Source organism: Gigantopelta aegis, chromosome 1, assembly GCF_016097555.1.
Source record: "Gigantopelta aegis isolate Gae_Host chromosome 1, Gae_host_genome, whole genome shotgun sequence".
NCBI classification, from domain to species: Eukaryota; Metazoa; Mollusca; class Gastropoda; order Neomphalida; family Peltospiridae; genus Gigantopelta; species Gigantopelta aegis.
In genome coordinates, this window is record NC_054699.1 from 8,463,214 (window position 1) to 8,483,529 (window position 20,316).

Consider the following 20,316-nt stretch of genomic DNA (forward strand, 5'->3'; position numbering starts at 1 on the left):
AATTTATATTAGCATTGCTGCTAAACAGTTATATAGGGTTGCATACGAATCACTACGCATTTTTACATACATTACTAATATTGTGTTAAAATGATGGCAATATATGGTGAAAACGTGTTAGGCTAGCTCATTTTTCCTGAATATCTGTATTGTTTTTGCCCGAATTTGAGAATTTCCCCCACCACCCTGTCCCCCTGTCTCGCACGCTTATGGACACCACTAGATCACATTGATTTATATTAATAATCGGTTTTTGGATGTCAAACATTTGGTAATTTTTTAATCATACTCTTAGAGAAAAACCGCTACATTTTTCTATTAACTTCCATGGATCTTTTATATTTTACCACAATCATGACAGCACACACTGGTATCACACGGTACAGCCTTTGATATACCAGTCGTACATTGAAATGATTTCGTTGTTTAAGGTAGTACTAAACCAAATAACTTCCGGCTGGGTGCACCGAACATTTGATAGAGAAGTTAGCACCACAAGTCCTGTGATTGGCAATAAATGTGAGTGTGTTGGTTATAAAAAAAAAAAAGTTTCATCTGGGCAAAAAATGTATGCAATTTTATTTCATGTAGTACCACTATGCCAAGTAGCCTTGTGCTTGAAACATGTATGGGGAACTTGTGAAATCAAATTTTGTGCGGAAGTAGGGAAGTCATATACGCTACCCGTTATTTCTGAAATGAGCAGTCTGATTGATTGTAAGGGCGAGCAGTGGTAGTATTTATATCCATGGTGTTTATTTCGATTGATACACTGCAGGCAGGACTTTTAGCCACATATGTTACTATTGTCGTCTATAGGATTGGGCTACACCCTTCAGATTATAATGTCTATTAACCATTAACCCCCCCCCTCCACACACACACACACACACACACACACACACACAAATTATAGGATATTGTCGTCAATACATAATTCATACACTGGCATATTCAGTCAGGGCTAGAGTGGGAAAGAAAGAAAGACATGTTTTATTTAACGACGCACTCAACATATTTTATTTACGGTTATATAGTGTCAGACATATGGTTAAGGACCACACAGATATTTAGAGGAAACCTGCTGTCGCCACTTCATGGGCTACTCTTTTCGATTTGCAGCAAGGAATCTTTTATAAGCACCATCGCACAGACAGGGTAGTACATACCACGGTCTTTGATATACCAGTCGTGGTGCACTGGCTGGAACGAGAAATAGCCCAATGGGCCCACCGACGGGGATCGATCCCAGACCGACTGCGCATAGATCGAGCGCTTTACCACTGGGCTACGTCCCGCCCATGGGCTAGGGTGGGGGTCAAGGTTGTTAATTACACTTCGTGTTCCTCCACCACTTTTTAAATTTGTCTGTCGCCCTATAACACTACTCATAGACAGTGTGGGTGTACCACCCCCACTCCCAACCAACAATATGGGCGACGTCTTCCTGGCTACGCCAATCAATTTAGGACCTCCCACCCCATTTTTATACAAAGGAAGTTTGAATGACGATTATTCGTATACTCCCCCTACAGTACATCCAGGCCGGGGGCAGGGGCGCAACTGCTCCCACTGCTGGAGCTAAACTTCAAATTCGGGCAAAAATGATACAGATATTCGGGCAAAATGTGCTAACCCGAGACCATTTTTACCATTTACCATGGGGGTGAGGGGGTATATCAGAGGATACTCGCCACTACCACAGGTTAAAATTTTCCAGAATGTGTGACCTTTTGTATATATGTATGTCAGGCGTGGAGAGTGTTTAGCGCTGCCAATTAAGGGGAGTTAACTCACAAAATAAGGATAATTTGTTTTACTCCAGCTTCAGGTCATGGGTTATTTCCCTTTATCAACGATATCGAAGTGTTCTGCCTTCATAATTATTAAATATTATGCGCTATTCTGTGAATGACGAGGGGCTGGCGGGTGAACGAATAAACATATGGTAGATGTTTGATTAGTAATTAGGTTACCCCCAACCCCCAACCACCACCCACCCCCAAAAAAAAAGAAAGAAAAAAAAAAAAAAAAAAAAAAACCCCCCCCCAAAAAAAAAAAAAAAAAAAAAAAATACTTTGGCTTACAAAGTCAATACATTTACAAAACACTAAGGCATAGTTTTTTTTTACTATTAGAGCCGTTTTTCATAACTAAAATCATACTTTACTTAGATTTTATTGTTTAGGTTAACAAATTTCCGTACATTCCGGTTTTGGTCATCCTGGTGTTTTTAATATCACAAAATGCATTTCTCATATTTTTAAAAACGCACATGCGTCTGAGAAGTAAAAATTATGGAGTCGAGTTTTAGTCCATTTTTAGAGGGTATTTCACCATTTAAAAGTCAGAGACTCATGTTTCACTCAATTGTAACTTTATCCAAATGTGTTACAGGTTTGTAGATTAACTAAACTTAGTGTGCATTTTCATTGACTGAAACTAGGGTCTGTCCCTTTAATGCAATTAATATACATAGATAATATGCGAAACGATTGGTGAGAGCAAAAAGTTAAAAAAATATTTTTTCTATGACATAACTAGGGCACCTTGATTTGCTAATCATCGACTATTTTATTTCAAACATTTGGTTATTTTAACAAAGTCTTAGACATGCACCATCCCACATACCGCGGCCTTTGATATAACAGTCGTGGTGCACTGGCTGATCATAGCTTTCTTTATTTTTTCATTTACCATAGTTTGTCACCCAATAGCAGACACATTTTTCGTGCTGCGTTGTCGTTAAACATTAATTAATTCATTCATTGGTGCACTGGCTGGAACGAGAAATAGCCCAATGGACACACCGACGGAGATCGATCCTAAACTGATCGCGCATCAGGCGAGCGCTTTACCACTGGGCTACGTCGTACCCTCTTGTGAGAGCAAAAAGAAAAAGAAAGAAATGTTTTATTTAACGACGCACTCAACACCTTTATTTACGGTTATATGGCGTCAGGACCACACAGATAGAGGGAATGAATGAATGAATGAATGTTTAACGACACCCCAGCACGAAAAATACATCGGCTATTGGGTGTCAAACTATGGCATTGCAAACAAACAAGGTGATGCTCAACATCAATATAAAAATTCAAGATTTAAATAAAAACAGTGTAAAGAACTGTGCAAAAAAATACAAATAACACAGATAGATACTGACTTTTACTCAAAATTTCAATTTGTGCTGTATTGGCCATTCTCTTTGAGAACGTTACACCCCTGCTCCACGGTGAGGTTACAGCACGCGCATGGGGCACAGATAGAGGGAGGAAACCCGCTGTCGCCACTTCCATGGGCTACTCTTTTTTAATTGGCATCAAGGGGTCTTTTATATGTACCAGCCCACAGACAGGGTAGTACATACCACTGCCTTTGATATAACAGTTGTGGTGCACTGGCTTAAACGAGTCTTGTGAGAGCAATGACCGGGTTTCTTTGAAATACATCACGTCAGGTCAGGTCAAGACATAGGGCTTAAAGTGCACATAGGAAAGGGTTGGTGTGGGTGGGAGAAGGGACCGCAAGAGGGTACCAGCAGCCCGACCTGGGTCGATAACAGGCGGGGGTTGAAATAATCTTTACTTTAACGTTTATAATATAAGGAGCTGGTAAATTAAACAAATAGAAGCTAAACAAAAGAGTACATTAAAAAAACAAAACCAAGTTGGATGCGCCCCCATCACGTAACCCTTTGATCTGCGCCTGCCCACGACTGTTTTGTGTTTGAAATAAACACCGCAAGTGAAAGTCGTGCTTTTTTGTTAACACACCAGTCGCGTGTTCAGAAGACCGAATGCTTGCTAACAATTTAACTGGTCCCACCGTCTTTTATCATATCGCATCCTTCCAAAATGAGGCGTAAAAACCAGTGCAGCGGGACGATAACTCCCCGTTCTGATTATGCTTCAATTGGTAGAGCGTGTCGATTGCATGTCACGTTAGGTAAGTGTACGATCGCTAATTATATTATAGCTATATCATAAATACATGTGTAATAATAATAATAATAATAATAATAATAATAATAATAATAATAATAATAATAATATATACTTGGACGTATATTAGCGTTTCTCCTCAGACTGAAAATGGTGAAGACGGTTGACTTCGAAGGGGGCATTTAGGGGGTGGGGCGGAAGGAGGCGGTGGAGCACTGGATGATATTTGAAAATGATGGCAGAAATTCTTGTTATTATGTGACGATCGGTAAATTTCGGTAGATTCCGCAATAATATTCTTATATATTAACAAAATAAACAAACTTTCATAGACAAAAGAGCACATACTAGGTCCTATGGGTTTTGATATACCAGTGAAAACATTGGTTATGGCGGAATAAAACCTCGACAACCCTTCTGAATCGATCGATCCGCCAACATCACGCCCTTCACCGAGCTAAGGGGCGGGACGTAGCTCAGTGGTACAGCCTCGCTTGATGCGCGGTCGATCTGGGATCGATCCTCGTCGGTGGGCCCATTGGGCTATTTCTCATTACAGCCAGTGCACCACGACTGGTATAACAAAGGCCGTGGTATGTGCTATCCTGTCTGTGGGATGGTGCATATAAAAGATCCCTTGTTGCTAATCGAAAAGAGTAGCCCATGAAGTGGCGACAGCGGGTTTCCTCTCTCAATATCTTTGTGGTCCTTAACCATATGTCTGACGCCATATATCCGTAAATAAAATGTGTTGAGTGTGTCGTTAAATAAAACATTTCCTTCCTTCACTGAGCTATATCAAATTCCTGTTAATTGGAAATGTTAGTCTCAAAATACCAGAGGCGTGTTCAAGAAAGCGAGCGATCGCGGTCGTTCGCCGGTGGTTTTTGTGCCTAACGTTATGAATGTGATGTGATAAAAAAAAACATCCAAAACCCCGATGATAGCAATTAAACTGTTCGCGAGCTTTCGATCTTCATATTTAATATGAACCTGTATTCCATAATGGACACACGTAAATTGCCAATTGTTGATTTCTGTTTATATACTTCTCGTTCCAGCCAGTGCACCACGACTGGTATATCAAATGCCGTGGTATGTGCTGTCGTGGTATGTGCTATCGTATCTACGAAATGGTGCATATAAAAGATCCCTTGCTACTAATAGTAGCTACTAAATGTAGCGGGTTTCCTCTCTGATATTATATGTCAAAATTACCAAATGTTTGACATCCAATAACCGATGTGCTCTAGCGGTGTCGTTAAACAAAACAAAACTGTTTAGGTATTTAATAATATGGTAACTTAAATTCATTGACCGAATTCGAACTTGCAGACGACAATGAGTTTGTCCACCCCATGTCTGTGCTATAAACAATGGCTTACATAATCACATGTACGTTAGATAGCCTACAATGATGATCTATCTCTTAATCGTGTCTCACATCGAATACTGTTCCTTATTTGTACACGCATGAACTAGAAGTGAAATTTGTGCAGGTTCGCCATTTTGACTTTGCCGATTGTCAGGTGAGAATATGGTTGATTTTTTTTCTTTTCTCTTTTTTTTTTTTTTTATAAATGAATGCAAGACAATAATTCAGTCAACAAAGTAGAAAAGTAGAAATATCTTAAAGCTGGTTTTTTTTAATAAAAAAGAAAACAAAAATGGAGAAGAGAATTAATCAAAGAGTTTGTTCCCTTTGTAAGACGTTTCCGACTGATAAAGCCGGGGCGTAGCGCATTGGTAAGAAGTTTGTTTTGTTTAACGACACCACTAGAGCACATTGATTAATTAATCATCGGCTATTGGATGTCAAACATTTGATAATTCTGACTCGTAGTCAACAGAGGAAACCCGATACATTTTTCCTAATGCAGCAAGGGATCTTTTATATGCACTTTCCCACAGACAGGAAAGCACATACCACGGCCTTTGATATACCAGTCGTGGTGCCCTGGCTGGAACGAGAAATAGCCCAATGGGCACACCGACGGGGATCGACCCCAGACCGACCGCGTATCAAGCGAGCGCTTTACCACTGGGCTACGTCCCGTCCCAACATGCTATATAGTGTACAGCACTAGAGGTGACCATAGCAGACTCAGGGATTTAAAAAAACCCACGTTTGACAAAATGTTTGACATTCACTAGCTGATGATTTATACATTATTTTATTTCAACTTATTTTCGTGCTTATATCTAATGTGCTCTAGTGGTGTCGTTAAACAAAACAAAACAAACTTCTAAAAGATTATATACACTGGATGCAACTGTTGCGTCTGCGGCTTGAGAGAGAGAGAGAGAGAGAGAGAGAGAGAGAGAGAGAGAGAGAGAGAGAGAGAGAGAGAGAGAGAGAGAGAGAGAGAGAGAGAGAGAGAGAGAGAGAGAGAGAGAGAGAGACACACACACACACACACACACACACACACACACACACACACAGTTCATTTTGTACACAGGCATGCTTCCCCCACATATTGGGATGGTTCATATACTTTGTGTTCTGTCTATATAGCACAAATATCCATAGCGCTTTATATCAATTAATTGAACTATATACCAAAATATGTGAATCTCTCGATAACAAGGAACATTTTTGTGCAGTGTTATGTGACATGTCTAAAGCTTTTGACAGAGTCTGGCACAAAGGTTTAATTTACAAACTAGAGCGTTACGGTATTATAGGACGTTTACTTAGTTGGATAAACAATTACATATCAAATAGATCGCAAAGGGTTCTAGTAAATGGCTCCCTACCCAGCTATGGTACCCTAACGGCTGGTATACCCCAAGGGTCTATACTCGGTCCATTCCTGTTTTTGGTTTATATAAATGATATAGCTGATGAGTTAACTGTATTAGTAAAGTACTAATCAAAATTATACCCAGGTGATTTTCCAGTCTTATATATTAGTTATGAAAATCCCTGGAATTAAAACCATAAAAATGTGTCAGTATTATCATGACCTGTTATGGTATTCAAATAACCGGTAGAAAAAATGACAATAAATGACCTGTTATAGATAGAAATATGAGATATACTTACAATTTTACAGCAAAACATATGTAATTTGGAACAGACTATAACACCCAGGTTTATATTGATTACACCTGACAGGTGAAATCACAAGTACTAAGCTAAACAGAGAGGTGGTCTCAGGTGTGTTCAATATCAAACTTGGTGTTATAGTCTGTTTCATATTACATGTTTTGCAGTAAAATTGTAAATAGATCTCATATTTCTATCTATAACAGGTCATTTATTGTCTAATTAAATCTAAATCAGTTACGCGGGAACCTATCTGCTAAGAATATTTTTATAAATTGGGTTGTCTGATTAGGAAATGAATCACCTTCGTTTGCTTTCCTTCTTCATTTTTTCATTCATTTTTTATTTATTTATTATTTTGTTTCCCCCCCTCCCCTGTGTTTTGTTTTTCTCTCATGTATATACTTCTCTTTGATTTTGTTGTTGTTGTATATTCTTGTAATAATTGTTGTCGCCGTTATTGTCATATTGTCATTATTGTAAGTTATTAGGAGAGGGCCTCGTAAGTTGGATAACTTGTGCCCAATCCATTTATACCTTATATGCAAAACAATATGTTTCAATCAATCCAGTTGTTGACAGCGTTTCATATATTATGTAATATTTAGACCCACCTCTATGGATCAAACGGAAAAGACCCCACTGAACCCGAAGAAGCTGAAAGGTGATGAAGTGGATACAGACCCCTACCAGGATCTCCCTGTTGACAAAGGATGGGCTTGGGTCGTTCTTGCAGGTAGGATGGATATAAAAAAGTTAAAGGTTTTTAAAACATTAGTTTATTAATCATTGGCTATTGGATATCAAACATGTAGTCATTCTGACGTGTAACCTTTGAAGGGATGGAAGCTAGCTCAGTGGTGAAACGCTTGCTTGATGCGCGGTCGGTTTTGGATCGATCCCCGTCAGTGGGCCCATTGGGTTATTTCTCGTTTTAGCCAGTGCGCCACGACTGGTGTATCAAAGACTGTGGTATGTGCTACCCTGTCTGTGGGATGGTGCATATAAAAGATCCCTTGCTACTAATGGGAAAATATAACTGGTTTCCTCTCTATGACTAGACGTCCAGTTGCCGATAATTAATAAATCAATGTGCTCTAGTGGTGTCGTTAAAAACCCCCAGCACAACTATAGTCTTAGAGAGGAAACCCGTGGTATGTTGTGCCCTGTCTGTGAGAAAGTTCCTATAAAAGGTATCTTGCTACTAATTGAAAAATGTAGCGGGTTTCTTCTCTTAGACTATATGTCAAAATTACCAAATGTTTGACATCCAGTAGCCGATAATTAATATATCAATGTGGTGTCGTTAAACAAAGCACATTTTAACATCGATATCCGTGCAAAGTGATTAGGCCTAGTCGGGGGTAGGGTGGGTTGTAGGGTGGGTTGTGTGGTGAGTTGTAGGGTGTGGGTTGTGTGGTGGATATAAGGTGAGTTTCGCGTTTAGATCAGTTTCTCACAAAATATAACAATGAAACTTTGTTTATAGTTGCACCTATGGATGTTCATCACAGAACACAAAAAACGTTTATGGTAGGCAAAACATTTAAAGGCATATTGTCACAGACCACTGACCTATTTAATGGTCTAACAAATTACAAAATTAACTAAATCGTAATTACAAACAGATTACCTGAACAAAAATATTTTGATTTGTCCCTAAATGTAGTTCATTCAACCATCTTCATAACCACCATACTGCATTTATTAATGACATTTTGTAAAAATAATTGAATTATGGCAATGGTCCATAATTCAAATAATAAAATTGCCGAGAGGGATGACATGGATTTCACTCCATCATGGTTCAGTTAAGGTGATGCGTTAGCTAGATTGGGTTTCCAACAATTAATGTCATTTTTATTTACTATCCATTTTTAGAGAAATAAGGTCCTTAAATCCGTGACAGTATGCCTTTAATTCCGTTGGATTCTTGTATTTATACATGCCATTTTCCTTAACGCCCCCTATTATTGTTCTACTTCTCGCAATGTATTTTAGGACAGATGTTCGATGTTGATATAAGGCGGGATACCGAAGAAATAAATATAATTCATATTGTTTTATTCTGTAGCCTCTTTTCTCAGTACGGTGCTGGCCGTGGGATACTTCCGGTCATTCGGAATCCTGTTTGTGGAATTTTTGAAGATGTACGACGTGCCCACATCAGTGACGTCATTGATTATGGGAATCCAAGGCGCATCACTCAGCGTTGCAGGTAACATTCAAAGGGTTATTGATTCTGTCTTTCAGGAAAGATCTTTATTTAAAAAAGGGGGGGGGGGGACTTATATTTAATAATAATAATACAATGTAATAAGATAAATATTGTGGGGTTACCGGAAATGGAGCATACAACGGTTGGGAGGGCGGGGATGTGTGGGGAGGCTGGCAATAGTGGACGTTGAGCGTAGGCGGTTTTGGCCGTAGGATAGCTAGGATCGACTAGTCTTCCCCTCCCATCCTCCAAACTGAAGTCTTCGATGGGACCGTCTTTACCCCCATATAAATAATTTTAAAATCAGCATAATTCTTCTCACTTAATTCTCCTGGGGCTAAAAATATATTTAAAAAAATAATTTAGATTTAGATTTGGATCGCCCGTCGGAAATTGGCGGTTATTTGTAATATTAGGAATTAGTTGTCATATTCATATTTAGATATGGCTATTGGATGTCAAATATTTGGTAATTCTGACTCGTAGGAAACCCGCTACATCTGTCCTAATGCAGCAAGGGATCTTTTATAGGCACTTTCCCACAGACAGGATAGCACACACCGCGGCCTTTGATATACCAGTCGTGGTGCACTGGCTGGAACGAGTAAAGTAACAGAAACAGTAATTCTATCTGTTACCAAAACTGTTGTGATACTGAATATACTTAACTTGACTAATATTCATTGAATGATGTACAGTTTGTTTGTTTTGTTTAACGACACCACTAGAGCATATTGATTAATTAATTCTGACTCGTAGTTATCTAAATGATATACAGTTAAGCTTATAATGCCCTTATTTTTACTGAAAAGTCATTGCTAGCTTGGGTTTTTTAAATAGAGAATCCTTACTAAATGTTTCAGTTCAGACTTATGATTTGATTTATCTCTTAACTGAAAGCTCTATATGTGTATCCTGAGTTTGTCTTAATGTCTGGTCTTGAAGATGTCGGTATTCAGAGCACAGAGTATCCTAAATTTGATTTATTCATGACACGATTAATAACACAGGCTATCTTAATTTTGACTTATCCATGACAGGGCTTATAACAGAGTGTCCTATTTTTTGCTTATTCATTACATGGTATATAACTGCTTATCTCAAATTTTATTTATTCATTACAGGATTTATAACATAGGGTATCTTAATTTTGACTTATTGATTACAGGATTTATAACATAGGGTATCTTAATTTTGATTTATTCATTAAAGGGTTTATAACAGAGTATCCTATTTTTACTTATTCATTATATGGTTTATAACGGCTTATCTCAACTTTGACTTATTCATCACAGTATTTATAACATAGGTATCTTAATTTTGACTTATTCATTACATGGTTTATAACATAGGGTATTTTAATTTTGACTTATTCATTACATGGTTTATAACGGCTTATCTGAACTTTGACTTATTCATTGCAGAATTTATAACATAGGGTATCTTAATTTTGACTTATTTATTACACTGTTTATAACATAGGCATCTTAATTTTGACTTATTCATTACACTATTTATAACATAGGGCATCTTAATTTTGACTTATTCATTACATGATTTATAACATAGGGTATCTTTCTTTTGACTTATTCATTACAGGGTTTATAACGCAGAGTATCCTTATGTCTAATTTCCACGAAAGGACCATAGTTATTGTGGGCGGACTACTGATGGGAAGTGGGGTCATGGCTAGCACGATCGCTAACAGCATTCCAGCCTTGATTATCACACAGAGCATAATGGTCGGTGAGTTTAGTTTAATTTCTATACAGTCGAGACTATCATTCCAGCCTTGATTATCACACAGAGCATAATGGTCGGTGAGTTTACTTTAATTTCTATACAGTCGAGACTAGCATTCCAGCCTTGATTATCACACAGAGCATAATGGTCGGTGAGTTTAGTTTAATTTCTATACAGTCGAGACTATCATTCCAGCCTTGATTATCACACAGAGCATAATGGTCGGTGAGTTTAGTTTAATTTCTATACAGTCGAGACTATCATTCCAGCCTTGATTATCACACAGAGCATAATGGTCGGTGAGTTTAGTTTAATTTCTATACAGTCGAGACTATCATTCCAGCCTTGATTATCACACAGAGCATAATGGTCGGTGAGTTTACTTTAATTTCTATACAGTCGAGACTATCATTCCAGCCTTGATTATCACACAGAGCATAATGGTCGGTGAGTTTACTTTAATTTCTATACAGTCGAGACTATCATTCCAGCCTTGATTATCACACAGAGCATAATGGTCGGTGAGTTTAGTTTAATTTCTATACAGTCGAGACTATCATTCCAGCCTTGATTATCACACAGAGCATAATGGTCGGTGAGTTTAGTTTAATTTCTATACAGTCGAGACTATCATTCCAGCCTTGATTATCACACAGAGCATAATGGTCGGTGAGTTTACTTTAATTTCTATACAATCGAGACTATCATTCCAGCCTTGATTATCACACAGAACATAATGGTCGGTGAGTTTACTTTAATTTCTATACAGTCGAGACTATCATTCCAGCCTTGATTATCACACAGAGCATAATGGTCGGTGAGGTTTACTTTAATTTCTATACAGTCGAGACTATCATTCCAGCCTTGATTATCACACAGAGCATAATGGTCGGTGAGTTTAGTTTAATTTCTATACAGTCGAGACTATCATTCCAGCCTTGATTATCACACAGAGCATAATGGTCGGCGAGTTTACTTTAATTTCTATACAGTCGAGACTATCATTCCAGCCTTGATTATCACACAGAGCATAATGGTCGGTGAGTTTACTTTAATTTCTATACAATCGAGACTATCATTCCAGCCTTGATTATCACACAGAGCATAATGGTCGGTGAGGTTTACTTTAATTTCTATACAGTCGAGACTATCATTCCAGCCTTGATTATCACACAGAGCATAATGGTCGGTGAGTTTACTTCAATTTCTATACAGTCGAGACTATCATTCCAGCCTTGATTATCACACAGAGCATAATGGTCGGTGAGGTTTACTTTAATTTCTATACAGTCGAGACTATCATTCCAGACTTGATTATCACACAGAGCATAATGGTCGGTGAGGTTACTTTAATTTCTATACAGTCAAGACTATCATTCCAGCCTTGATTATCACACAGAGCATAATGGTCGGTGAGTTTACTTTAATTTCTATACAGTCGAGACTATCATTCCAGCCTTGATTATCACACAGAGCATAATGGTCGGTGAGTTTACTTTAATTTCTATACAGTCGAGACTATCATTCCAGCCTTGATTATCACACAGAGCATAATGGTCGGTGAGTTTACTTTCATTCCTGTACAGTCGAGACTTGTCATTCCAGGTCAGGTCAGGTCAGATCAGGTCATAGGTTTTAACGTGCACATTCAGAACAAGTTATTGTAGCACACGCCTGTCATGGACGCAGGTGTCGACTTTCGCCGGCTCCTCCATCCAGGACAGGAAAAGGTTTGGTGTGAGTGGGAGAAAGGGTCGCCCGAGATGGCATGCGCAAGGGAGTAAAGGCAGCCCGACCAGGGTCGGTAGCGGGCGAGGGATGGTTTTGGCACTGTTGAATTAGCAGATATCCCGTTGGATTAAATTCAAATAGGTAGACCGGCCTCGATGGCGTCGTAGTTAGGCCATCAGTCTACAGGCTGGTAGGTACTGGGTTCAGATCCCAGTCGAGGCATGGGATTTTTAATCCAGATACCGACTCCAAACCCTGAGTGAGTGCTCAGCAAGGCTTAATGGGTAGGTGTAAACCACTTGCACCGACCAGTGATTCATAACTGGTTCAACAAAGGCCATGGTTTGTGCTATCCTGCCTGTGGGAAGCGCAAATAAAAGATCCGTTGCTGCTAATCGGAAAGAGTAGCCCACGTAGTGGCGACAGCGGGTTTCCTCTCCAAATCTGTGTGGTCCTTAACCATATATCTGACACCATATAACCGTAAATAAAATGTGTTGAGTGTGTCGTTAAATAAAACATTTCTTTCTTTCTTTTTCTTTCAAATAGGTAATTTTGACGCCTAATTTAGAATGGTTGATCGAAATTGAAAATGGAGCCAATTGGTTGATTTGACTTAGTTGATCAAAAGGTAACTCCTTTGCTGGAACCTTTTGGGATCGGGTAGATTGAGCCGGTATTCGTTTGACTATCATTCCAGATGGTCGAGCTATGTCTAACTCCATTTTTCTTGGAGGTAATGGATAGGGTGGCTGACGTGGATGATTAATGCGATTAATAGGAGTGGTGCAAACCTATATAATTAAAAAAATTAAAATAAGAAGAAATAATAATTTTACGCATTGTATAAACATTTTGTTTCAGGTTGTGGGTTAGCGATGGTGATGGGTCCAGTGATAATGATACTAAACAAATACTTCAACAAGAGGCGCTCGTTAGCCGTTGCCATGTCAACCATCGGTGCCAACGTTGGAGCGATTGTCTTCCCACCTTTTGTCAGGTACCAGAAATTATTCTTCTAAAATTTCATTCAGTTCTTATTTTGTTTCATTAAATGTTGCATTTGATATAACCCAATGTAACCAGCTGCTGTGATTGTGTTTGGGGCGTGACGTAGCACAGTGGTAAAGCGCTCGCTTGATGCGCGGTCGGTTTAGGATCGATCGCCGTCAGTGGGCCCATTGGGCTATTTCCTATTCCAGTCAATGCACCAGAGTGGTATATCAAAGACCGTGGTATGTGTTATCCTGTCTGTGGGATGGTGCATATAATAGATCCCTTGCTACTATGGAAACAATATAGCGGGTTTTCTCTCTAAGACTACCTGTCAAATAACCAAATGTTTGACATTCAATAGCCGATGATTAATAAATCAATGTGCTCTAGTGGTGTCGTTAAACGAAAGAAACTTTGTTTGTCATATGTAATTCACGAAGTTCTTTTTTAATTACTTGTATTATTATTAATTTTATTAATGTTTTAAAATGACTGATTCCTATATGTTTAAAAAAAATAATGGTGTATTATTTTTCAGAAGTACAATATATTTGATTTCTTTTAGCATTTTTTTGGTGTCCGTTGGCATAGATTATCTTTATATTAAAAAAATATTTGTGCTTTAAACATTTTGTATATTTCTGTCAAATCCTTGTTTGGAATATTATTTTATTCAAATAACTGCACGAAAACACAGTGTCATTAGGGAGCCTTATAAATGAGTTGGAACTTTCTTGCGTGGTGAAAACCAGCTCTCCTATAGAATATCTTGTCTCCACAAGACAGGGTTTTTGAAGTATGATACAATTGGCTAAAAATGTAACATTAGTCACCGTAGAATTTCCGAAACTATCATCCTAAATAACGTACTGTACACTTTGACATTGTGGAATAATCCTACCTATTATAAAATAAATTGACGAATTTAGCTAATATATTTAATCCTGTTTTTCTCAGGTAACATTCGGACGAATTTGGCTAATAAATTGAATCTTGTTTTTCTCAGATATGTTTTAGAATAATTTGGCTAATAATTTAATCTTTATTTTTTTTTCAGATATGTTTTAGACTAGTTTGGCTAATAAATTGAATTCTGTTTTTCTCAGATATGTTTTAGAATAATTTGGCTAATAAATTGAATCTTGTTTTTTTGAGATATGTTTTAGACTAATTTGGCTAATAAATTGAATCTTGTTTTTTTTCAGATCTGTTTTAGACTAATTTGGCTAATAAATGGAATCTTGTTTTTTTTCAGATCTGTTTTAGACTAATTTGGCTAATAAATTGAATCTTGTTTTTTTTCAGATCTGTTTTAAACTAATTTGGCTAATAAATGGAATCTTGTTTTTTCTCAGATATGTTTTAGACTAATTTGGCTAATAAATTGAATTCCATCTTTCTCAGGGATTCTGTCTAATAACCTAAATCTGAGGTATTTTGTTTACACAAATTTAACTAATTTAACTAGTTACTTGAATCCTGTTTTCCTCAGGGATCTATTAGACGAATTTGGCTAATGAACTGAACCATGTTTTCCTCAGGTATCTTTTAGACGAATTTGGCTAATGAACTGTACCATGTTTTCCTCCAGTATCTTTTAGACGAATTTGGCTAATGAACTGTACCATGTTTTCCTCACGTATCTTTTAGACGAATTTGGCTAATGAACTGTACCATGTTTTCCTCAGGTATCTTTTAGACGAATTTGGCTAATGAACTGAACCATGTTTTCCTCAGGTATCTTTTAGACGAATTTGGCTAATGAACTGTACCATGTTTTCCTCACGTATCTTTTAGACGAATTTGGCTAATGAACTGAACCATGTTTTCCTCAGGTATCTTTTAGACGAATTTGGCTAATGAACTGAACCATGTTTTCCTCACGTATCTTTTAGACGAATTTGGCTAATGAACTGAACCATGTTTTCCTCCGGTATCTTTTAGACGAATTTGGCTTGTGAATTGTATCATGTTTTCCTCCGGTATCTTTTAGACGAATTTGCCTAATGAACTGTACCATGTTTTCCTCGGGTATCTTTTAGACGAATTTGCCTAATGAACTGTACCATGTTTTCCTCCGGTATCTTTTAGACGAATTTGGCTAATGAATTGAAACATGTTTTCCTCAGGTATCTTTTAGACGAATTTGGCTAATGAATTTAACCATGTTTTCCTCAGTTATCTTTTAGACGAATTTGGCTAATGAACTGAACCATGTTTTCCTCACGTATCTTTTAGACGAATTTGTCTTGTGAATTGAATCTTGTTTTCTTTCAGATCTGTTTTAAACTAATTTGGCTAATAAATGGAATCTTGTTTTTTCTCAGATATGTTTTAGACTAATTTGGCTAATAAATTGAATTCCATCTTTCTCAGGGATTCTGTCTAATAACCTAAATCTGAGGTATTTTGTTTACACAAATTTAACTAATTTAACTAGTGACTTGAATCCTGTTTTCCTCAGGGATCTATTAGACGAATTTGGCTAATGAACTGAACCATGTTTTCCTCAGGTATCTTTTAGACGAATTTGGCTAATGAACTGTACCATGTTTTCCTCCGGTATCTTTTAGACGAATTTGGCTAATGAACTGTACCATGTTTTCCTCACGTATCTTTTAGACGAATTTGGCTAATGAACTGTACCATGTTTTCCTCAGGTATCTTTTAGACGAATTTGGCTAATGAACTGAACCATGTTTTCCTCAGGTATCTTTTAGACGAATTTGGCTAATGAAATGTACCATGTTTTCCTCACGTATCTTTTAGACGAATTTGTCTTGTGAATTGTATCATGTTTTCCTCCGGTATCTTTTAGACGAATTTGCCTAATGAACTGTACCATGTTTTCCTCACGTATCTTTTAGACGAATTTGGCTAATGAACTGTACCATGTTTTCCTCACGTATCTTTTAGACGAATTTGGCTAATGAACTGAACCATGTTTTCCACAGGTATCTTTTAGACGAATTTGGCTAATGAACTGAACCATGTTTTCCTCACGTATCTTTTAGACGAATTTGGCTAATGAACTGAACCATGTTTTCCTCAGGTATCTTTTAGACGAATTTGTCTTGTGAATTGTATCATGTTTTCCTCCGGTATCTTTTAGACGAATTTGCCTAATGAACTGTACCATGTTTTCCTCAGGTATCTTTTAGACGAATTTGGCTAATGAATTGAAACATGTTTTCCTCAGGTATCTTTTAGACGAATTTGGCTCATGAATTTAACCATGTTTTCCTCAGGTATCTTTTAGACGAATTTGGCTAATGAACTGAACCATGTTTTCCTCACGTATCTTTTAGACGAATTTGTCTTGTGAATTGAATCTTGGGTTTTTTCAGATCTGTTTTAAACTAATTTGGCTAATAAATGGAATCTTGTTTTTTCTCAGATATGTTTTAGACTAATTTGGCTAATAAATTGAATTCCATCTTTCTCAGGGATTCTGTCTAATAACCTAAATCTGAGGTATTTTGTTTACACAAATTTAACTAATTTAACTAGTGACTTGAATCCTGTTTTCCTCAGGGATCTATTAGACGAATTTGGCTAATGAACTGAACCATGTTTTCCTCAGGTATCTTTTAGACGAATTTGTCTTGTGAATTGTATCATGTTTTCCTCAGGTATCTTTTAGACGAATTTGCCTAATGAACTGTACCATGTTTTCCTCAGGTATCTTTTAGACGAATTTGGCTAATGAACTGTACCATGTTTTCCTCAGGTATCTTTTAGACGAATTTGGCTTCAGAGGAACATTCATAATAACGGGAGCTGTGATGCTGAACATCATGGTTTTTGGATTATTCCTGCGTCCATTTAATCTGGCGGACATACGGAGGACGGAGAACGCCAGGAAGAAATCTCTTATCAACGACTACCAAACTGGTGCAGCAGAGTGTATAGAGGATAGTCCTCTGGACACAGAGATAAAAGGAACATCCAAGTCCCCATCCATACAGCGAACCCACTCGCAATCTCCCAAGTCGAAACCTAGATCACCCATGCGTCAAAGCCTGCCAGACTTGCTAATTTATTCCTGTCCCGTTGTGTGGGACGACGACGACGAAGATAATGACGACGATGTCGACGACCAACCTTTTTTTGAAGGATCCAAGAAACCTGCATCAGAATCTGCGCTAAAACAGGCCTCCGGGAACTGTTTGAGCGTCTTCAATTTTGCCTTGTTCAAGAATCCTTTGTTCCTGATCGTGGTAGCGTGTGCAATATTCGGAATACATTCGGCCACCACCATGAACATCTACATCCCTGCCCTGGCAAAGGGGAAGGGCATACCGAAACTGAAAGCAGCCTTGCTGCTGTCTATCGTTGGCGCCACTGGAATTGTCGGCAGACTGTTCGTAGGAGTCATTGCCGATTTGAGCATCGTCAAGCGATCTCTGCTGATGGCATTCGCTCTTGCGGCGTCCGGTGTCTCGGCGCTCTGCGCCCCGTTATATGATGATTTCGAAACGATGATCATTTATTGCGTCGTGTACGGATTCTTTGGCGGGTTGTATTTCAGCCTGCTTCCCATAGTGCTGGTGGATTTTCTTGGCGAAAAACAACTATCGACATCGTTCGGCTTCCTCCAGCTGTTCAGTGGTGCTTCTATGGCAGCGGTTAACCCTATAGCAGGTAAGCTTATTATATACTGCAGAATACTAAATAAGTCTTGATGACGCAAAATACAGCTCTAACGTTTTCTCTCATGGGAGTTTCGTGAATCACATGTAATTGTGATTTAGAATTCGAATTAGATCTTCTGAAAATGTCATGTAGTAGACGACATTGTACCAAGTTAACGAATCGTGGGTTTTGAAAAAGCCACTCACATTCTCGTTATCTCTGGGTGATATCTTCAAATAGTTTGATAAGGAGTGGCAGTCCTCATGCAGACATCGCAAGAAGGATGTAACGGCCTGTAAAATATCTCAAGGGGAATCACTATCCTCCTATAGGCCAGGGTTCTATCCAGGGATTTGACAGGGCAGATGGCTAATCCTATAACGTGAAGGTGATATTGCTAAGCAAACATATTTATATGATTAACAATGCACCTACTAGCTATTCATGGAGGCAGTCTTGACTTTGCCCAGTGGTAAAACGTTCCCTTGATGCGCGGTCGGTTTGGGAACGATCCCCATCAGTGGCTCCATTGGGCTATTTCTCTCTCCAGCCAGTGTACGATGACTGGTACATCAAAGGCCGTGGTATGTGTTATCCTGTCTGTGCTGCTAATCGAAAAGAGTAGCCCATGAAGTGGCGACAGCGGGTTTCCTCTCTCAATATATGTGTGGTCCTTAACCATATGTCTGATGCCATATAACCGTAAATAGAATGTGTTGAGTACGTCGTTAAATAAAACATTTCCTTCCTTTCTTCCTGGTTCCAGGTTGGCTGCATGACCTAGAAGGGAACTATGATGTCCCGTATCAACTGTTTGGAAGTCTCTCCGTCATTGCTGGGGTCATTCTACTGCTGGAGACCTTCATCACGAGACGCAGGTCATAAGAGGCGGAAGATGAAAGAACCGGTGGTGTGGAGGAGTGGGGGCATCATGCATGTTCATTCACTTTTCAACGGGGAATCTTCTCACACCTTTTTCAAGCAGGAGGGAAAACTAAGTAGCTTTGATAGGTGGAGACATTATATGTTAATTCACTGGGGAGTGGGTAGACAATGCGTTATCTTCAACTAATTTGGGTGAAGCGCTTCCAACGCCTATGGAGACAGTAAGGAAACTAAAAGGCCTCGATTACCTATGCAGGCTGTGGAGGAAGACTAAATGGCAGAAGTGGTGTACGGATTGGAACCAAATGCTTCTCCACTTTACAAAAATGATAGCTCAGTGAAATAATAAAATATTAAAACATTTCCTGTTTATTTTCTGTTGAGAGAGAGAGAGAGAGAGAGAGAGAGAGAGAGAGAGAGAGAGAGAGAGAGAGAGAGAGAGAGAGAGAGAGAGAGAGAGAGAGAGAGAGAGAGAGAGAGAGAGATAGAGAGAGAGATTTGACATCCAATAGCCGATGATTAACAAATCAATGTGCTCTAGTGATGTCTTTAAATGAAACAACTAACTTTGATGATTTCAAGTAGGTTGATCTTTATAATACGTAAATCACCCATTTGTTTGAAGATACTTATTATTTTAGTATTAAATGATAGCACTGCAAGTGGTATGCTTCTACTTGTATAACAGGTGGTCAACCTATGTTGATTTTTACAAAGTAGTTGTCAAGGGAAAGTACTTTTCTAAAACCATCAGTCACGTAGCCCTGTCGTTATTATATTGTTTTCACAGAATATATTGAAATGCATACATATGCAAATGGTGGCGTGCAACCTTAAACTACGTCCATTTTGTGTCTGACGTGTCGTTATTTCCACACTTCAGGCGCGGATCCGTCCCCTTTTTTTTCTCCCAAGTTAATAAATAAACAAAATAAAATAAAATAAAAAAAGCTTGTACAAACACCTCTTACCATGTCTTGTGGCTCCCCACTCACCCATTTACCAACCCCTTGACCCGCGCCAGCACTGCTCTTATACAGCCTACTCCACCCAAAAAGCCTCATTGGGCTGTTTCTCGTTCCAGCCAGTGCTCCACAACTGGTGTAACAAAG

At 38.4% G+C, this 20,316-nt stretch overlaps 1 protein-coding gene across 1 annotated transcript; it reads left to right on the forward strand.

Annotated features, from left to right (window-relative positions):
- The first annotated feature begins 3,813 nt into the window (after positions 1-3,813).
- On the forward strand, positions 3,814-19,567 carry LOC121370289 (monocarboxylate transporter 5-like). Its single transcript, XM_041495430.1, has 7 exons — positions 3,814-3,948; positions 7,605-7,732; positions 9,071-9,214; positions 10,814-10,960; positions 13,553-13,688; positions 17,415-18,328; positions 19,086-19,567. Exons 2-7 carry the CDS (start codon positions 7,615-7,617, stop codon positions 19,202-19,204), a joined length of 1,578 nt encoding a protein of 525 aa, XP_041351364.1. The 5' UTR covers positions 3,814-3,948; positions 7,605-7,614; the 3' UTR covers positions 19,205-19,567.
- The last annotated feature ends 749 nt before the right edge of the window (positions 19,568-20,316 follow it).